At 44.9% G+C, this 18,645-nt stretch overlaps 2 protein-coding genes across 4 annotated transcripts in view; one reads left to right on the top strand and one right to left on the bottom strand.

Annotated features, from left to right (window-relative positions):
* The window catches only part of iqgap2 (IQ motif containing GTPase activating protein 2), a 50,121-nt gene that overhangs the window by 11,100 nt on the left and 20,376 nt on the right, over nucleotides 1-18,645 (bottom strand). Inside the window, exons 8-30 of one of the 2 annotated variants that reach the window (XM_031570664.2) lie at nucleotides 18,360-18,538; nucleotides 17,177-17,264; nucleotides 16,503-16,666; nucleotides 16,163-16,250; nucleotides 15,734-15,897; nucleotides 13,831-13,997; nucleotides 13,177-13,301; nucleotides 12,657-12,820; nucleotides 9,330-9,356; nucleotides 8,986-9,076; nucleotides 7,810-7,977; nucleotides 6,712-6,854; nucleotides 6,269-6,439; nucleotides 5,560-5,643; nucleotides 5,347-5,418; nucleotides 5,175-5,244; nucleotides 4,784-4,992; nucleotides 4,462-4,614; nucleotides 4,092-4,255; nucleotides 3,504-3,728; nucleotides 2,811-2,951; nucleotides 2,356-2,440; nucleotides 1,519-1,751 (exon numbers count right to left, since the gene is read on the bottom strand). In XM_031570664.2, the coding sequence (XP_031426524.1) occupies nucleotides 1,519-1,751; nucleotides 2,356-2,440; nucleotides 2,811-2,951; nucleotides 3,504-3,728; nucleotides 4,092-4,255; nucleotides 4,462-4,614; nucleotides 4,784-4,992; nucleotides 5,175-5,244; nucleotides 5,347-5,418; nucleotides 5,560-5,643; nucleotides 6,269-6,439; nucleotides 6,712-6,854; nucleotides 7,810-7,977; nucleotides 8,986-9,076; nucleotides 9,330-9,356; nucleotides 12,657-12,820; nucleotides 13,177-13,301; nucleotides 13,831-13,997; nucleotides 15,734-15,897; nucleotides 16,163-16,250; nucleotides 16,503-16,666; nucleotides 17,177-17,264; nucleotides 18,360-18,538 (3,175 nt within the window). The remainder of the gene's footprint in view (nucleotides 1-1,518; nucleotides 1,752-2,355; nucleotides 2,441-2,810; nucleotides 2,952-3,503; nucleotides 3,729-4,091; nucleotides 4,256-4,461; nucleotides 4,615-4,783; nucleotides 4,993-5,174; nucleotides 5,245-5,346; nucleotides 5,419-5,559; nucleotides 5,644-6,268; nucleotides 6,440-6,711; nucleotides 6,855-7,809; nucleotides 7,978-8,985; nucleotides 9,077-9,329; nucleotides 9,357-12,656; nucleotides 12,821-13,176; nucleotides 13,302-13,830; nucleotides 13,998-15,733; nucleotides 15,898-16,162; nucleotides 16,251-16,502; nucleotides 16,667-17,176; nucleotides 17,265-18,359; nucleotides 18,539-18,645) is intronic. The other variant, XM_012828521.3, reaches the window with a different exon arrangement.
* On the top strand, nucleotides 10,076-12,533 carry f2rl2 (coagulation factor II (thrombin) receptor-like 2). Of its 2 annotated transcripts, none has more exons than XM_031570665.1 (2): nucleotides 10,076-10,472; nucleotides 10,977-12,533. In XM_031570665.1, exons 1-2 carry the CDS (start codon nucleotides 10,406-10,408, stop codon nucleotides 12,017-12,019), a joined length of 1,110 nt encoding a protein of 369 aa, XP_031426525.1. In that variant the 5' UTR covers nucleotides 10,076-10,405; the 3' UTR covers nucleotides 12,020-12,533. The 2 variants fall into 2 exon arrangements, with proteins under 2 accessions (XP_031426525.1, XP_031426526.1); XM_031570666.1 differs by having other exon boundaries at nucleotides 10,398-10,472; nucleotides 10,930-12,533.

Below are 18,645 nucleotides of genomic sequence, written 5' to 3' on the forward strand. Positions count from 1 at the left end.
ACTGTTTTATTTAGTGTCCAATTACATCCACTCTGAGATCTACTCCATTTGCCCAAAACATGTCCAGCCTGCTGAAATCCATTATTTTTTTCCATGACCGCAAAAACTAGACAGTCACAATCACAGATTCTCCATTTTAACCTGTTTATAAAACTCATTCAAAATGCCTTCCTCTCTCATCATTGCACACATCTCACTCTCCATTTTACTACTGTTCATCATATTTATTCAGCACTCAATGGTGTCCTGTCATTAAACATCAGAAGTGGGTGGGATACGATCGTGCTCTTCCATCCTAATAGCTTTTTTCCCCTCTTTTAAATCCAAAGTGGATCTCGCATTGATCCAAGAAAAGCATTAGGTAACGGGGCAGCCTGTGCTCCTGGGTGGGTGCAGGGCCTCAGTAATGACTTAATCAGATCAGGAGGGGCAGCCATGGGTGCAGAACGCAGGGGAACAGCACTGCAGCAGCACGACCCACAGAGACACACAGTCGTGTGATTACCAGTAAGGGATGAGTCACCGCACCAGTGACAGAGGCCAGGGGTGGGGTCAGGGAGATGAAGGAGACACAGAGGAAGAAAGGGAAAGAGAATGACCGAGATGAAGAGAGAGAGGGAGTCAGAACAGAGGTAAGGAGGGAAGGAGGGAGGGAGAGCAGGAGGGAGAGGAGGAAAGGCAGGGGGAGGGAGAAATAGAGAGAGGGAGAGCGGGAGCTAGGGAGGCAGAGAGAGAAAGAGGAGTGAGGTAAGCGGAGAGAGAGAGAGCGAGAGAAAGAGAGTGGTGGAGGGAAAGAAAGTGAGGCTGCACATCCACAGAGCCACCTTTCAGCGCTCCCTCTGCTCTCCCCTCTTTCCGCTTCTAGCCCTCCCTTCTTCTCCATCTGCTGATACCACACTTTCACACAAAGGCCTATTTCCTCTCCCTCCTCCCTGGCCCGTCTCTCTCGTATCTGGTGAGCGTAGCCTCTACCCTGTGCTGACCCCTCCGCTACCGGGCACTCAGTGTGAATTTCTTCCTATTTTACCTGACGCAAGGGCTTCTAGAATATTTTTTTTCAGCGCCACTGATTAAGCACTTGTTACGGGAAAAACACAATGCTTCACAGTTCACTGCCTCCAGTTCAGACCTTGGTGTCACCCAGACAGACATAACAGCACAATGTTTTTCCTAATTCTTAACCATCAGCATTACATAATTGCAGTTTTTCATCACTGTATGCTTGAAAGCCATCCTAGAATTAAAACGACTTTGATGCCCCTGTAATATGGTCATTGTGTATCTCGGTACCTTACTAATGAACCTCAGATATTCAGCCTGAACTAATTCTTGGTTTCAGCCTCTTTCTTAAAGTAAATGTGAAATTCTACAGCATTGGAGGGATTCTGCATAAAAGGTTTCCTTCTTTATTAATGCAAGTGTTGGGACAGTAATATCGCCGTGAGTAAGATCAGCATCAGCGATAACCAGAATGCTCCTCACAGATCATCTCTCTTTTCATCTCCCCTTCCATCTCACCTGAACTTCTGGTAGGTCTGCGAGATGTACTGGTTCATGGAGGTGAGGTGGTCGCTCTCGTCCTGGAACAGCTTGTTGGCGGCGGCGTGCTGCAGCATCTTGGCCACGGAGCCCAGGTTCCGCCGCTGGTCCGAGTGCAGCTGCCCGCCCGCCGTCATGTCAATGATGTCGAAGCCGTCTGGAGCCACGATGGCCGGGTTCATGTAGCGGTAGTAGAGCAGGTTCCCCACAACCTGCCAGTCACACACACAACACAGTTAGTGCTGACTACCCGAGGTAGAGGAGAAAGTCTGGGTATGTCTGGCGTCATGTAACAACAACAACAACAACAACATCAAGGCTCTATCACACACACGTGTAAGGATTAGGAGTTCCACATGGCCTCTTTTAATTTCGAATTGGTTACAGCCTTTGCCACACTTACTTTAGTATGCTGGCTAAATGGTTTGTCAGGATGGGACAACTTCCATCGCAAATTTGCAATGAAGCTGAGACCCCTCAAAGAGACACCAATACCCCGATCATCCTTATGTTCTCCACTCTGGAGATAAAGCTCAAGGACCCATAATGGCTCCATGCTGGACCATTTATCTCTGAGAGTAAACAGTCACACACAGTCTGCAGGGGGAACATCTAGTTTCGGACAGTTTGTCTGTCTCTGATATGCCATACAAATCATCTGCTAATGAGCTTAAAGCCTGAAGCCAGGGACCCAGGAAATCAGCTGTCTGGTGGAGAACGAGACTGGCTGCAGCTGTTACTTGGTAAAGCTGACGACTCCCAGCCCTCCACATCAGTACAGGATGAAATGATCTGCGTGAAGTTCAAGCCTCTGACCTTCAGCAGCTCGTCCTCCGTGGCGTCCGGGAATTTCTCATGGAGCGTGTTCTTCAGAACCTTTGCAATGTATCTCATGCCATAACTACATGCAAAGACAAAACACGAGCATGAAATGGCAAGCGCGGAAATGACCCACAATGCACAGCATGAAAACAAGCGTTATTCTGAAAAACTAGAACGGTTCACATGCTGTCCAAATCAAAATAAAACACAGATGTTGAGCACAGAAGCTGAGTCATGACATGACAGTTACACAAAAGTAATCCAAAATCTTCTCAGGCCTTTTGTTAAACACAAGACTGCCCCCTTGTGGGCATCTGGGATGACCAGAAGGCTGGTTTATTCAAAGAAACCGACACATGCAAATTACAGAGAAATGAAACAGAAACAGGATCGTACACATCACAGACAAACAACGCAGTTAATTAGTGCAGGGAAATCATAAGGCTTACGGGATACTGTCCAGTGAGGAAGTGATGGAGCTGAGCACTTTGTCCGTCACTGTGCACAGCATCTGATTGGACGACTCCAGCTTGGCCCGCACTTCCTCGTGGGACAGAGCCTGCTCAGCAGTCACCTCGTAAGGCAGGTTGCTGTGATGGAATAGGGGTTGGGGTGAATGGGTGGGTTCATTACAACCTCATGAAATGACTCGCACAAACTAAACAAATGAACTCGGTTATGTTACACAGACAATAATGAGGTCCCTTGTGAGGGCCCAAAATGAGAGTAAATATATGTTTATATGGATAAGAAAAACTGCAGGGTAGACTTAACTAAAGCCTATAAAAAGGAAACTTTTATATTATGCACAATGCACAGCTTGAAATGCATACATAGAAATATGTTTGTGTGTGTGTGTGTGGTTGTGTGTGTGTGTGTGTGTGTGTGTGTGTGTGTGTGTGTGTGTGTGTGTGTACACAAGACAGAAAAATGCCAGAGAGAGAGAGACGGAGAGAGAGAGAGAGAGAGTCACAGTGATAAGCATGAAACATACACAAATGCAATGCGAGTATGTGTATACTTTGTATATACTGTGGCTGTATAAACATCGGCACACTAATATACACATGGGTCTCAATTAATGAGTATCAGAGAGGAAACTGAGAGATACAGAGGGAGACTGAATGGTGTTTGTTGCCCACCTGGCCTGTCCGGTTTGTGTCTCCAGCTGGTTGACCCAGGCCTTGTAGATGTCCACAGGGTTGGTGTTGATGCCCAGGCTCTTGTCCTCGATGATCTCCCTCACCACGGGGGCCAGCAGCTGCCGCAGGGCATTCTGGCCGCGAGCGCCACGGTTGAAACTCACCACCATCTTAATGACTGTGGGGTTCCCCGTCACAATGTCTTGAATCTGGTCCACTTTAGACCTGAGGAGGAATACAGAAGCAATCAACACTCATAAACATAACCCAAACATCAAACATTTATCTAACACTTGCTTTTACAACACAAACATAAACCCAAAAATGTTACTTTCTTTATTGAAAAAAACAAAAACAACCGCTCGGGAACATGCTGTTTGGGCATTACGTGCGTCATCTACAGAACCTCCCTGAACAAGCTTCTAGTAATGGAGGATAAATCACATCTTCCAGACACATTCTTGGACACAATGTCTAAAAATGAAAAATCTACAAAGACCATCTTGTGCTCCATGAAACACAGTTGAAAGCCTCATCTTTTAATATGAAAAGTCTTATAAGGATTAAAACGGTGTGGATTTGGCTCACTTGATCTCCTCCTTGAGGGCCGACTCAAACAGCTTCAGCAGGAGGTACTCCTCGCGCTGGTTGGAGGCGTAGTTGTAGAGGGTGAAGATCACAGTGTCCATGAACTTGGTGGACTTGTTCTGAGGCATCTGGAAGATGACCTTGGCTAGGTAGGATGGGTTGGTCTACGAGACACATTCAATTTGCTCAATATACCTCAATACTGACCATATCCCCCCCTGCACCCAACCCTAAGCCATAGTGAATTCATCATCAACAGGGAGTTAGAAATAGTTTGTAATAGTGCCTTGAAAATAGAGTTGGAATAAAATCACACAAGATGGAAAAGTGACTGAAATGCATGGAAAACGTAAGATAATGATTGTCAGACCTGTAGCAGGTAGAAGAGATGCTGGTAGGCCTCCAGTCTTGTCCTCTTCCCTTTGCTCAATCCTTTAATCCCCTGGCAGGCCCCCACAGCCAAGCTCTCGTTACTCGTCTTGTGTTTCTTGCTCTTCATCTTCTTGCTGTGTGACACCACATCCTAGTTCAGGAGCAGAGTTCAGAGATTCGTATCAACAAAGGAGTTGTAAAAAAATATATATTACATGTTATTAACTTGACGCAGATATTCATTATCATCAGTTAAGTCGCTGTGATGCCATCTTGTTTTCAAGCGCAGCATCCCTGTGAATTTGAAATCAGTCTCATACCTGTAGTGTGATCCTGTTCTTCACCAACAGGCCAATCTTAATGTCCATCAAATTTAAGTCCTTCTCCATTTGCTGGTTGGAGCGAATTTTGGTGACCAATTCCTCCCTCAGCTGTGTCACTTCCTGCTCCTCTTGCAGATCCAGGCTGCTCTGCTCCAGGAGGTGGACAAACTTACGGACCACTGCCAGAGGGGGGTCCTGGGCGCCAGCTAGAAGAGAGAGCATCACAGCATAAGCAGATACACACGTGCACAGGACACGCATAAACAGACAAGCGCGCTTGCACACACACAGACAGACACACACAAACACATGTACACACGCACACACAGGATATGACTGGCATGTGTCAGCCAATGTGTATTGTTCATTTGAGAATAATTTTACTCACTGAGTGTTTTGTAGTTATCTCTAGCTTTGTTTGCTTTTAGGAAGGCCTGGATCTTCACAATATATTTCTCCTAGCCACACACAACAAAGACAGGAAAAAATGCCATCAGGTCACAGCAAGTTTAACACAGCATGTCTCGAAAGATTGCAGGGGGGATGACATCATAACTTACATGGTCTTTGAAATACTGCAGCCTTTTAGTGTACCTGCTTTTAGCTATCCACATTTTCACCAAAGACTGGATCTAAAGTCAGACAGACAGGAAATAGTTTTAAAGCCTGGCCAGCTTCACAAATAATCATCCTACAATACATGAAACTACAGTCATTTTGTAAGGAAAAATATAATTTTAACTAAGGTTAAGGTTCTGAAGTGTACAAATTACCTTAACCGCTGATCCCACATTGCTTTGAAGTGTGCCGAGTCTCTCTTTATAAGATTTCCTCTGTTTGTATCCCTTCCAAGAAGCCTGCACAACATCATGATCACATAACACACACGCAAATAAATAACATAAATAAAAGATCACAAGTGAGCGAATAACACATTGTAGCAGTGACACATCACGTCCTATAGCTTCCAGGGATTGCATACAGGAAACAAAACACATCTCGATCATTGCTGTAGGTGTTCGGAAGAGGAATCAGAAATGTATTTTGTCTTGTAGATGTTTACAGACTACGTCTTTGTTGGAATATATCACCAAACAGTATTTCTTTATTCGTAATTTTAAACATGAGTCAGCTGATCTCTTGTCCTGACACATTTTCTGTTGCTGTCTTGGAGTGATGAGTCTCAGTTGGTCAAAGTCTGTTGCTCAAGAGCGTTACCAGTCATACACTTTCCTCAGTTTGCTGTCTCACGAGTAAGTATATGGAAAACAAACTTGACTTTTCGTATTTTCAGTTGAGAATACTCAATCACCTTTTTTTTCCCAGAAAGCATCTTTCTTTTACCAATCAGTAAATTTGAAGATTCTTGATTTTTCAACACTTTCCTGCTCGAAGTACAACATTCAACAATACAAACCAGAACATCTACATGGTCTTAGGTTCAGAATTGTCCTGTGTAATGTTGGTATAACTGTGCTGTACCTGTAGTTTGACCACACTGGGCTCCTGTTGCCGTAGATACTCCAGTCTTTCAGCCAGGGCCCTCCTCGCCAGGTATCCACGAATCTGAGCCTGGAGCAGGATGATGAGCGGCTCGTTGGCCAACCAGAGCTGCTCTCTGTTGTACTCTGCGGTCACGCATCCCACAGTGCTCTGGGGGTTGGTTCAGATGTCACAGAGCTCAGCAGATTGAGTGAGTGTGGATAAACAGTGAATCTGCCTATGACTAATGACTGCTGACTCAAGTGCCAGGCATAACGCCAGAGACAATAAAAGCACATTCTAATACCACTGGGACAACTCAGAAACATTTTCACTATCCTGAAAAACAAGTGATATTGATATGATATTGTTATGCAATCGTAGGGATCTAAGGATGCTGTCAGTCTGCATGAAGGCAGTGAAGTAGGCTGATGGTCTGGTACCTGTATTTCCTCTTTGGTTAGCTGTGAGGTGTTGTGTACAAACTCCTCTGGCTCATTCCAGGTCCCTTCTTTGGTCTGCAGGTTATAGTAGTAGCCATACTTGTCCTTTATCCTGTGCTTCACCCAAACTCCAGCATCCCCACCTAAGGGAGATTAACCAGTATTAACTCTGTTCAATCATGAACACAAAAAGCCCATGGCCTATTTTAATTTTCTCTTTCATGGATTAGAGATGTGTGGTTGTTTTCAAGGCATTTCTCAAACTGAGCTTTTTCTACACTGCAAAAATTGAAGGCTTGTTTTTTGTCTGACAAGATATTTTTTCTTGTTGTTCGCTCTCTCACTCCATAGTGGAGCATAGGCCATCGATAGCGAGTTGTTCCACTGGATTTGGTATCCACTTGTTCTCGACGTTTCAGTAATCCAGTAAATCCACTGAGCAAGGGATTGGCCCACCCAGCTATATTTCTTCTTACCAGGCATTTTTTTTAAAGCATTTCACTTGCTTCAAGTGTTTCAGTCCTTAATTATCTTAATAAGGTATTATAATTTGTACTGAGATTTTATTACTGGTTCTGAGCAAGTTAATGCTTGAAACTAGAATTGCCAAAGTCTTTGTAAAAGTCAGAATCAAGACAAATGTACTTGTTTTTAGTCTGGCCACACTAGTTTCAAGATATATTTGGGTTCTTTGAGGCTATTATGTTTACTTGTTTAAAAAAAAATCTTGGTCAGTCAAATGTTCCTGTTCTCTTGGCAGATCATTTTGCTTATTTTAAGTAATGTATCCCCCAACTTTTTTTTTCTTGTTTTTGAAAGCTGAATTTTTTGCAGTGTATGGCTTAATAACTGGTATCAGCAAATGTCAAGGTCTAGTAGGTACTGAAATGTATGCTACGTTCACAAAATCACTCCGGCCTTATTAACATAACACAATTTCTGAGAAAGATTATATGGTGAAGTATGAGAGAGACTATATGGTAAGTCTGAGAAAGATTATATGGTGAAGTATGAGAGAGACTTTATGGTAAGTCTGAGAAAGATTAGATGGTAAAGTATATCAGTGTAGATGTAGTAACATCACTGAAGCAGTAGTACCTTCAGCAGCGTTGAGAGCCTGTTGCTTGCCCAGCTCTGACTGATAGTCGTCTGCACATTCGGCCATGACTCCTCGCAGACCTGCACAGGGGGCCTGCAGAGCCTGCAGTGTACCCTGGGTATCTCCCTCCGTCACCCTCAGGTTGATGTCAGCCACTGCCTCCGCCACTGCCGAAACAAGAGAGGCCCATCAGCTGCACTCGTCCTGAGGCTGCAGCGGTGCCCTGTATTCCTCTCGCCCCCTCTTCATGTCTCCCTCTCTCTCTTTCTCCATTTCTCTCCATCTGTCTATCTCACTCAATTGTCTATATATCTTTTTCTCACGTTATTTCTTTCTCTCTCTCTCTGTCTCTCTTTTTGCCCTTTCCTCTCTGTCTCTTAACTTCTATTTGCAATGTTTACATGCACGTAATAACATAACAGTTTAAACAAACGTCTATATGCATGTAAAACGAGCCATCGAAAGCAAGCAATGCAAACTAAGGATTTAGTTCAGCCAGCATGTCCTTTCACACTGGGATATGACTGTTACTCTTCTGTGAGGATGACCTTTTCAACCAGCGTTATCATTTGTACATGACTGTAAATGACTGAATGGTACATTATATAGAGTTAGAGTGTAATCATCTATCTATGAATTGAAGTCAGTGGCAGAGGCAACATGGAATGCATTTTGCATGTTGTTGAGTAACGGGTACCAGTTACCAGTCTCTTTCTATGGAGAGTTTCGACAACAGCGTGGTATGTGCACACTGGTGCTTCACGTCAATGGACTTCAAATATTCCACTTGAGTGTGTTTGGAAACATCTAACTACTGTGAGAAAAGACCTCCTCTATTGCGTCATCATTATGTTTGTGAGGCTCTCCAGTGGTCTGGAATAACCACAGAAATGTCCTTCCCTTTGATGTTTCCGTGTTTTTTCTGTATGCAATTCCCCATCTACTACTGGGTGGCTTGAAGAATTTCACATCTAAAATGTAGTATAACACAGCTAGCTGGCATGTTAAACCATGATCAGTGAATGCATGTTTTACAATAACATGAAGAAACAACATGGGATAACAGGGATAACTTGTTACTAAACATGTGTTGTCTACACGAGTGACACTGTAGTCGTGATGTTGAGACTGACACAGAGGAAACAAAACAAAAGAAAAGCAAAGGTCTGAGTTACGTCTGAGGGCTTCCTGTTCTTCCTGGTTAGCAGTGTGTATGGCCGCCTGGATCTGGTCCAACCACAGCACCGCCGACTCGTCCCCTGAGCTCTGAGGAGTGACACACACACACGTGCACACACACACACACACACACACACACACACACGTATGATTCACTCATACAATCTTATCACAGTTCAAGGGTTGCAACTGAAATGGCACCCAGAAATGATAAAAAGAAAAGAAAACACTGGGACAAATGACACAGACACTACAAAAAGGAAGCGATCTGTCTAGCTAATGACGACAGTCCCTTTGGGACAGGGAGCTACAGACAGCTACTAAGTGCAAATGACAATACCGTTTGCTCGACGCCAAATGGCAAGACCTGAGGGAATATTAACAAAAGCAAACACTCCAGATTAACTGCAATAGCACTGATTAGAAGCAGCAGAGTTCACTTGTGTTTCCACACAGAGTAAAAGGACCACCGTAAGGCAGTGCTTTATCTCCTGTACTTGACCTGCACTGCAGATATGGAGAGACAAACACACAGACAATATTTTGCTTTGGAGAGGAAACAGACATCACAAAGCCCCTCTTAAGTTTACAATGGAGGCTATCTTGGATATCGCAGCACTTCCTTTCAACGCACACCCTCCAAACACAAACAAATACAAGTGAGCAAGACACTGATTTAAACTGTTTTGCGGACAAACAACGACATTCCTTTCCTTACATATGAAGGAAACCGTTTAACAATTGATTTCTTTCTTCTGTATGTACAATATGCAATTTCTATGTACAATATACAAACACTACAATGTGCAGAATAATTCAACCACATATTTGGCCCAGTAGCCCTGTGTGTGATTTATGTTCTGCCCCGGATGAAGACACCCTTTCTGAAGGGGTCGATATCGTGACTGATTCTGCCAGACACGAGGAGGCACATCTGGGAATTGAGTTAAAGGTTTCAGGAACACTGACAACGTGTCATAGGGCGGCATAAACACGACTGCGACATCAGAACCTCGACCCCGTGACTGATCCCCTCTGACAGAAGCCCACGCCCATGCCCAGAGCTGTAAACTAGGCTTAAACGATCTGACGCGGCGCTGTGGAATTCAGACTCCCTCAGCCTCCACAAGTCTCCACAGGAAACCAGCGCTATAGTGCAAGCGGCTACCCTACGTGTTCACCATCTGTTGAACTGTAAACTAACAGAGAGAGAAAGAGAGAGAGAGAGAGAGAGAGAGAGAGAGACACACTGAGCCCGACGCTGAGGATCGCACCACCACTAAGAGAGCTGTGGACGGAGGACAGCTGGACATTCACAGCAGCCCTATTCTGAACACTGAATGTGAGTGTAGACAAGAGGGGGACAGAATATGTAAATCTAACTACATTTGGAAGAAAAGGATCAAAGAAAAAGATATGAAGAAATCACTGCTGGTGCTGATGATTACACTTGTGTTACCGACGCTCTCGATTCAAGATAAAGGTACAAATAAAGTAATTTACATCCATGTGCTAGCTTTAAACTTTCACAATATTGTTTTTCTACATTGTTATATATATTGTATGCTAAAAAAAGTATTATTTTGAAGTACCAGACAGCAGTATCTATTAATAACATTAGTGTGATTGTTATTTAATATGCTAAGCCACTGTATGGATATGGCATGCTGTAATATTTAGAGAATACTTTGATAAGCTACTGCATGTATGTATTAGTTATACTATAATCTAAAACTTTATGGTTGAGTTTGAAACAAAAAAGTAGGTATCACTTTCCTGCATTGAGGTGAATGTTTTGTGATGAAAAATCATGTGTGTTATATGACGTAACAAGACAAGAGGGCAACGGAGGGCTATGCTGTTCTGTCAGAGGAAGATAAGGTGAATTTACAGTGCCTGTGTGTTTGGACATGTTTCTATGTACGCTTCATTAACCACAGGCATTTCTCCACTTTTGTCACACACATCTGCCCGTTACGCAACTAAGACGAGAGGCCCAAAGGGAAGGCAGTTGCCCCCCCGAGAACCTACAGCGGGCGGAGAACCTCCTCAGGCTCCAATGGCGACAACTGCACCAGCAACTTCAGCCAGCCTCAAGAGCTGGAGCTCGACCACCAACACGCCGAGGAGTACCTGATGGGCATCCTGAGCACCAGGATTCTCCCCAGTGCCTACCTGCTGGCTATGGCGGTGGGCATCCCGTCCAATGCCTTCATCCTGGCGTGCCTCAGTGGGCGCACACGAACCTGCTCGGGTGCCGTTCTCTACCTCAGCCTGGCCGCCTCCGACATCCTCCTGCTCTTTGCGCTGGCCCTACGTGTGCACTACCATTTCCATGGCAACAACTGGGTGTTTGGTGAAGCCGCCTGCCGTCTGGTCACTGCCTGTTTCTATGGCAACGTGTACTGCTCTGTGCTGGCACTCATGTGCGTGAGCATCATGCGATACCTGGCTGTAGCGCGGCCCTTCGTCTACAAGGCCCTGCCCAAGCGCTGCTGCGCCATGTTGGCCACGATTGCCGTCTGGCTGGCGTGTGGCGTGGCCATGGTGCCTGAGCTGCTTGTGCACCAGACCTACCGGCTGCCCAGCCTGGGCATCACCACCTGCCACGATGTGCTGCCCTATGTGGAGGAGCCCTTCGCCTTCCTCATACCCTACCGACTGGGCATGATTGGCGCGGGGCTGGTGCTGCCCGCCGCCGTCATCACATTCGCGTACGGCTCCATCGTGCACCACCTGGGCCGCTCCAGCTGCGACTGGTCGCTGTATGTCAGGGCCAGCACCCTCGTCTTCGTCATCTTCGTCCTCTGCTTCGCGCCCAGTGCTGTCGTTCACTTCCTGCACTACGTGAAGCTGTACACGGCCCGGCAGGACCACTTCTACGCCTACTACGGCGTGGCTGTCTGCCTGTGCTGCTTCCACAGCTGCCTGGACCCCTTCCTCTCCTACATCCTGTCAAGGACCACCAACTCTAGCCTGCACTTTGTCAGCTTCAGGAAGAAGCCCTCTAGGATGTCTGTCTTTATCTGAACTTGTGGGAACCCCCTATGGCGTTTTGTTCGGCGCAGAAGAGGTGGGTGGACGACCAGACAACACAAACATCACCTTAAACAATGCATGCCTGTGACAGAACACTGTGTGCTAGTCTATATTAGGAAACCAAAACAAACCAAGGCATAAGAACTGCTTCAGAACAAAATGGCTTCTTCTCTTCAGGCTGGATTTAACATTCTCTCCAACACAACACAGCTTCGCTGCCAGAGAAGAGCCTTAGTACTTTTATAAGAGACAACCATATAATTTCAGCCTCTGTGCCTTAAATCCTTGTAAACATTCCTTGGACTGTTAACAGCCATCCTTGTTTTGACTTGAGGCAAAGGTTCTCCTCAGGCTATATAAACTTAATGGCTAGGTGTATATTTGCATTGTAAATATGTTGATCTTTACTGAATCTTTAATGTCTTCTAACCGAACGTATGTACGGTATATAAGTTTACAGCTAATTTTCCTTCAAGGGACAATAAAATATATATTTATATTTCAATGTTTCTAACCCAGTATCATATTGATAACAGTATAGGCCGACAACACTCGAAAACATTATAGTACTTGTACATGAACCAAAAGAAAACTCTTAGGGCACTGTATGTGTGTAACTGTCCTCTACCTTGCATATGAGGTCCTTGGTGTGCAGCAGTACGTCGTGGTAGTGTTTTGCTGTGTCTGGATTCACTCCCTGTAGTTTGGCCGTGGGCAACAGGAGGGCAGAGAGAGTCTTCTCCGCGTCACCGGAGGTCATTGCTTCATTGATCTCAGCTATTGCTATGACTCCTGCACAATACAGAGAATGTGAAAAATCATTCATGTGACCATTCCTGTACGTTCAGTTGCCTCAAGCAGTACCTGTAACTATAAATATCAATATGAATGTGTTTTCACATGTTCACACTGTCTGAGAGGCAGATAGCAGAATAAGGAAATCTCATTTGAATTGCTGATACAGTCGTAAACACTCAGCTTTGTTGCTAAGCGTCCAATTGATGTCAAATAATCGAGCAGTCCCAGATTGACACCTAACTCTGGCCGAAATTGGTGCCAGTTTAGGACCACAGCTGATCTGCTGTCAGCTGCCATTAGGTGCTCCATTCGGACAAACATGTGACACTATGACAGCCTAGGCTCCTTACGTTCGTGCTCCTCGTGGACTTGTTGGTTGACCGCGTCGACGCACTTCTGAACATCGTTCCAGGTGAGGAAGTCCTGGCCCTGTGCTAAAGCCTCAGCCCTCATGATGATTAGCGTGTCGGCGTACCTAAGAGGGTGTAAGGAAGCATGAATGAATTAATGAATTAATGAAGTAATGAATTAATGAATTTCACATTATTCATCGGATTCATTGCGGTTGACTCTTTATTGATATCAAGAATGAAATGGTGCCGAGCTCGCTAAATACCACAAGAAGTTTTTCTCAGTTATCTTTCATACTGTAGCAGCAGTGGACTTGTGAGGGAGGGCAGGTCAAGGTGGCCAAAAAACATTCCTTTTGGTACAAGGAATAAAGGCAGCCTCCTGAACACCACAGCAACGTCTCAACTATATCTAACCATTTGAGAAAGAGAGTATTCCTTTTGAAATTATGTTGTCTCCTGCTACCTATTGTTTCTCATTAACGGTAGCATGGGCTGTCAGGCAGTTTAGGCTTCTATGCTTGGTAAATGCTATATAAATACAATTACTACTATTATAATTTTTAATTCTCATATTAGGGTCTCGTTGTATGACACACAATGCTACAGGCTTCTCAAGCCTTGAGTGATTTCTGGTCCACACCTAGACCTCACCTCTGCATGTTCTCGTGGTCAATGTTGCTGAAGCCCAGTGGGGAGTCGCACAGCAGCTCGGTGACAGCCACTGGGTCCTTGGTGTCCAGGACCTCGTTCAGCACAGACACTGCTGACAGCATCTCCACGGCAACGCACAGCTCCTGGTGGCTGAGGTCAGGGGTGCTCTAAAATAGACCAGAGACATACAGAGTCAGTCAAGGCACTTAACACCTCGCTTAGAAATACTGAAACATCGACTATACATGGAAAAGGTTTACTGGCCAGTCAAGATAGGAATTGATCACAGTGAGTGTAATACAATGATTACAAAATAAACTTTAAAAAAATGCAAAAAATAAGACATAGAAGCAAACATCAGAGTAGATGTAAAATATCAGAGGATCAGAGGATCAAACATAATTTGGCAAGGCTCTAACATGTACTGCACACTGCCCCAGGATTGCTTTGGGTAAGTGTATCTGACTAATGATGATGTCCTGTAGGTGTAAAGTGTACAGTGCCTCTAGAAAGTTCAGATCCCTTCATTTTTCCCACTGCCTCATTTTGGAAAGTAATTAGATGTTTTAATCTACAAACATTTTACCACACTGTTGAAATGAAAGCAGAATTTAAGAAAATAAAACAGTGAAATATTGATATGAAGTATTTAGACCCTTTACTCAGAGTTTGGTTGAGGCACCTTTGGCCTCAATTACAGCCTCAAGCCTCTGGGTGTTTGATACCACAAGGTTTGCAAACTTGGATTTGCCATTCATCCCTGCAGATGGTTTCCAGTTCCTCTAGGTTAGATGGGCTCCAATGACAAACAGCCATTTTGACAAAGATGTTCTATCGGATTCAATTCCGGACCCTGGCTAGGCCACACAAGAACCTATACTGAGTTGTCCCCAAGCCATTCCTGCGTTATCTTAGCTGTGTTTTAGGTCGTGCTGAAATGTGAATCTTTAGCCTATTCCAAGGGCATGGGCACTCTAGAGTGGGTCGTCATGAAGTACCTCTCTCCATTCAGCTTTCCCTCAGTCCTGACTAGTCTCACAGTCCCTGCTGCTGAAAAACATCCCCAGAGCATGATGCTGCCACCACCACGCTTCACTATTTGGGTTAGTATTAAGGAGGTGATAAGAAGTAGCGCTTAGAATCGATGCCAAACAATTCAATCTTTGTTTCATCAGACCATAGAATCCTAGTCTGACAGCCCTTTAAATGTTTCTGAGCAAACTCCAACCGGGCTTTCATTACTGCCAGATTTGTCTGGCAGCTCTCCTATAACGTCCAGATTGGTGGAGTACTACACTGATACTTGATCCTCTTGAAGTTTCTCCCAACTCCTCACAGGATCTCTGTAGCTCGCTCAAAGTGACTATCAGGTTCTCCCTCACCTCTCTTAAGAGAGAGAATTGTGTCAAGGCACAGAACTGGGCGAAAGAATTTCTGCCACACTGAAAGTTCCTAGGAGCACAGTTGCCTCCATAGTTCTGAAATGGAAAACATTTGAAATAGCTTGGACCTTTCCTAGAGTTGGCTACGCCCCTAATACGAGCAATCGGGGGAGAAGGGCCCTGTTCATGTAGGTTCATAAGAGCTCATGGCTTCGTTTTTTGCTCAGCTGTGAGACCTTATATAGGCATATATGGGTGTGCCAATCCATATCATGTTCAATCAATTATATTTGCTACAGATGGAATAGTTATGTAAATGCAATATGTCCATGTTTAATTTTTTTATGAATTCAAAAAAGAATAGAAAATTCTGCTTTCACTTTGCCAGTGTTAAATATAATTTTTAGATTAAAGGGAAGAAAACGAAAGGATCAAATACATTTGAATTCATTATTTGGAAAAAAATGAAGGGGTCTGAAAACTTTTCTGGAGGCAGTGTATATGATGATATGAGGGGCTACCCTGCTGCCCTGGATCTGCAGGCTGAAGAGCTCGTCCTGGTAGAGCTTGGCGGCGCTCTGATACACAATTGGCAGCTGGGCCTCGGGGTTCATTAGCTGCTCCACAGTCTCCTCCATGTCACCAAGGCGAATGGCGGCATTGATGGCAGTGATGGCTTCCAGCTCTGCATCAACACACATAGGTCACTCGTCACATATGGACGATAAGACACACCGACTGTCTCAGATTCAAAGACCACTTCATTGAAATACATAAAAACAAACACCAATGCTTACAAATACTGACACTGAAAATGACCAACTCATACAAACATAAAAATAAGAAATAAATCCCCCTTTCACAGTAATACACATACTTGTAAAATACTAGTATTTAAAACCATTTTTCAACCATTCACACCACTCATGATTTTCCAGTATCTGACGTACTTCTCTTCTCTGCCTCAGCAAAGTCGTTGCAGGAGCTGATGGCTCTCTGAATCTCTTCCCTCTCCAGCTGCACGGCATACCCAGCGTCCTGCAGAGAACCAGCAACGCTCAAATACATTAGAAGCCAGAAGGATGGAATCACAGGAGTCAGCCTGACAATAAAGGTGTCAGACATTTTGTGGATGGCTATAAACCTTTAGGCCTAAGTGGTCCATAACAGAGCTTGGAAACTGAGCCTGCAAGTGTTCTATCATCTCTTATCCTCAGCACGGGGAGAAAAAAAAGAAAACACTGCCTTGTAACAAGAAGAGTCAATATAGTTTTGATAAGCTCCAGCCACCTGATTTCTGTGCTCCCTGTGGGATGTCAAGTGCTCCAGGTACCAGTGGGCGTGGGCCGCGGAGATCCCCACCAGGCCCAGGGCCGGTAGCCCCAGTGCTGCCAGAAGGGCGGCTTCGTCCCGGGCATCTATGGCCTGGTTCACCCTCCGCACAGCTGCCTGTGCTGTGGAGAGAAGGAAGGGTCAAGTCAGATTATTTTGTCAGTCACATACAATGAACCTTTAGCGACAGTGACAGCCCCCCTAATGTACTACTGTTCATGCTCTTTAATCTTTTAAATCCGAGAGTGCTGGGAGCACCTTCACCCTCACAAAAGGATTGCTACCAGCAGAATGCTTGTTCCCAGATGTCTTCCCTCAAAACTGCAAAGTTTTAGAAGTATGAATAGTTTCTCAATTGTCTGATTACTGCTAATGACGGAGTCTTTCTCCTAATGCCTCCAGCATGATGTTCTGAAGCGTCATGAAGATGATACGGATGCTTAACTAAGGCTTCACTGAGCCCATCTGGGCCAGATCTGGACTTGAGCGCCATTTTTCAGAAACATGATCGGGCAATGGATTATTCAATAAAACATAACAGATTATGAGATATGAGCACTGACAAAGACTAATGCCCTGACCGCTGGATAGGGAACCAAACACATCCACAATGCCACTAATATCATACATACTGTTCACCAAGTCGATAATGCTCTGGATCTCCTGCTGTGTGAGCAGCTCCTCGTAAACATCCCTCTCCTCAGTGGGAAGGGCTGAACGCTGAAGACACGGAGGCACATGGAAGAAGTTAAAAGTTTGGAGATGAGTGGGGAAAAAATTAAAAACCAAACCACGAACCAAACCTTTTTATCAAACTGCTGCATTTGACAGAATAATAACGGTGCTATTACTCAGTCAGTTGTCAACACGTAACTAAAGAGATTTTTCCCCATGCTGTCCCACGCTCTCACATGCACGGCAAAAAAGGGATAAAAACAGGCCTTGTTCAGTAAATGGCTCATTTCCTCGTTAGGAAACGCACTCGAGACTTAAAGTATCTTAGCAGGCCAGTCGAGTTTGCCTCTGCTCTCTCTCAGCTGACGTTCAACTCAGTCAGTTCAGACTGGACATGTGCACCCCTAGGCTAGAGAGGAGGAGAAGGGGGCTGTTTTCTTTAAGGCATGCCTGCCTGATGCGAAAATGCGCTGGAATGCTGCAGCTCATTAAAGTCTCCGACGCGAATCAAAGAGTGATCACTCACTCTATTTGTATATGCATGCCATTGTAAAGCTGTTAGTTCTTGTTACACAACTTGCAACACGTCATGCCAGAAGCTAAATCTGATATTTTGCAAAGTCATATCATCGAGCACCAAAACATCTTGATGAGGGTTTGGGAATGAGTTGTGGGAGGCCTTCTAGGAGTTACAGCCTGTTCTTGTAAACACTTCCATCTGGCTGAGTTAGCAGTGCTGAGAGGTCTAAAAACAACCTTGCGTCCCCGCCGCCACTGCAGCTGTGGTTGCTGCGGGAACTGGAGCTAAAGAGGTCAACACAGCGGTGGGGAGTGGAGAGTGTGTGCTCCACTCATACCCCAGGGCCTGCTGAGTCAAAGCCCAGGTGGGAATGCAAGAAAAATAAATGTGCGTGTGGACCAAAACAGCAAGATCACACAGAGGGCTGTTGAAGTTGATCTGCAAGCAAGTCATTTTTCTCCAAATATATGCTTGTTTTTAATTCTGTTTTATTCTGTAATGGCATAGCATATAAAACCATCAGCTCCCAGAGTATCTTTACTAAACAGAAACTGTGCCTCAACCAGCTTGACTGCAGAGCTAAATGACTTCTGAGGGAGGGAAACGGTGACATGCGTTACCGGTCCTAAGGGCTGGTTCTCTTTGATCTTCAGGGCTGGGCTCAGGGCATCCTGGTACTCCTGTGCCAAGGCGACCTGTGTGTTCCTCAGCATGGCGTTGGGGTTGCTCAGGGCCTTCATGGTGCCCTCAGCCTGGCCCTTGCCTATGGCCTCGTTGATGGCAAACACAGCTGCATGTACTGCAGATAAGGGAACAGACATATTTTAGGTATAGCATCAGGGTCATATTCGAATACACTTTATTCATACTCTAGTCTCACAGCCATCCTCTAGTCTATACTGGAAG

Source organism: Clupea harengus, chromosome 7, assembly GCF_900700415.2.
Source record: "Clupea harengus chromosome 7, Ch_v2.0.2, whole genome shotgun sequence".
Lineage (NCBI taxonomy): Eukaryota > Metazoa > Chordata > Actinopteri > Clupeiformes > Clupeidae > Clupea > Clupea harengus.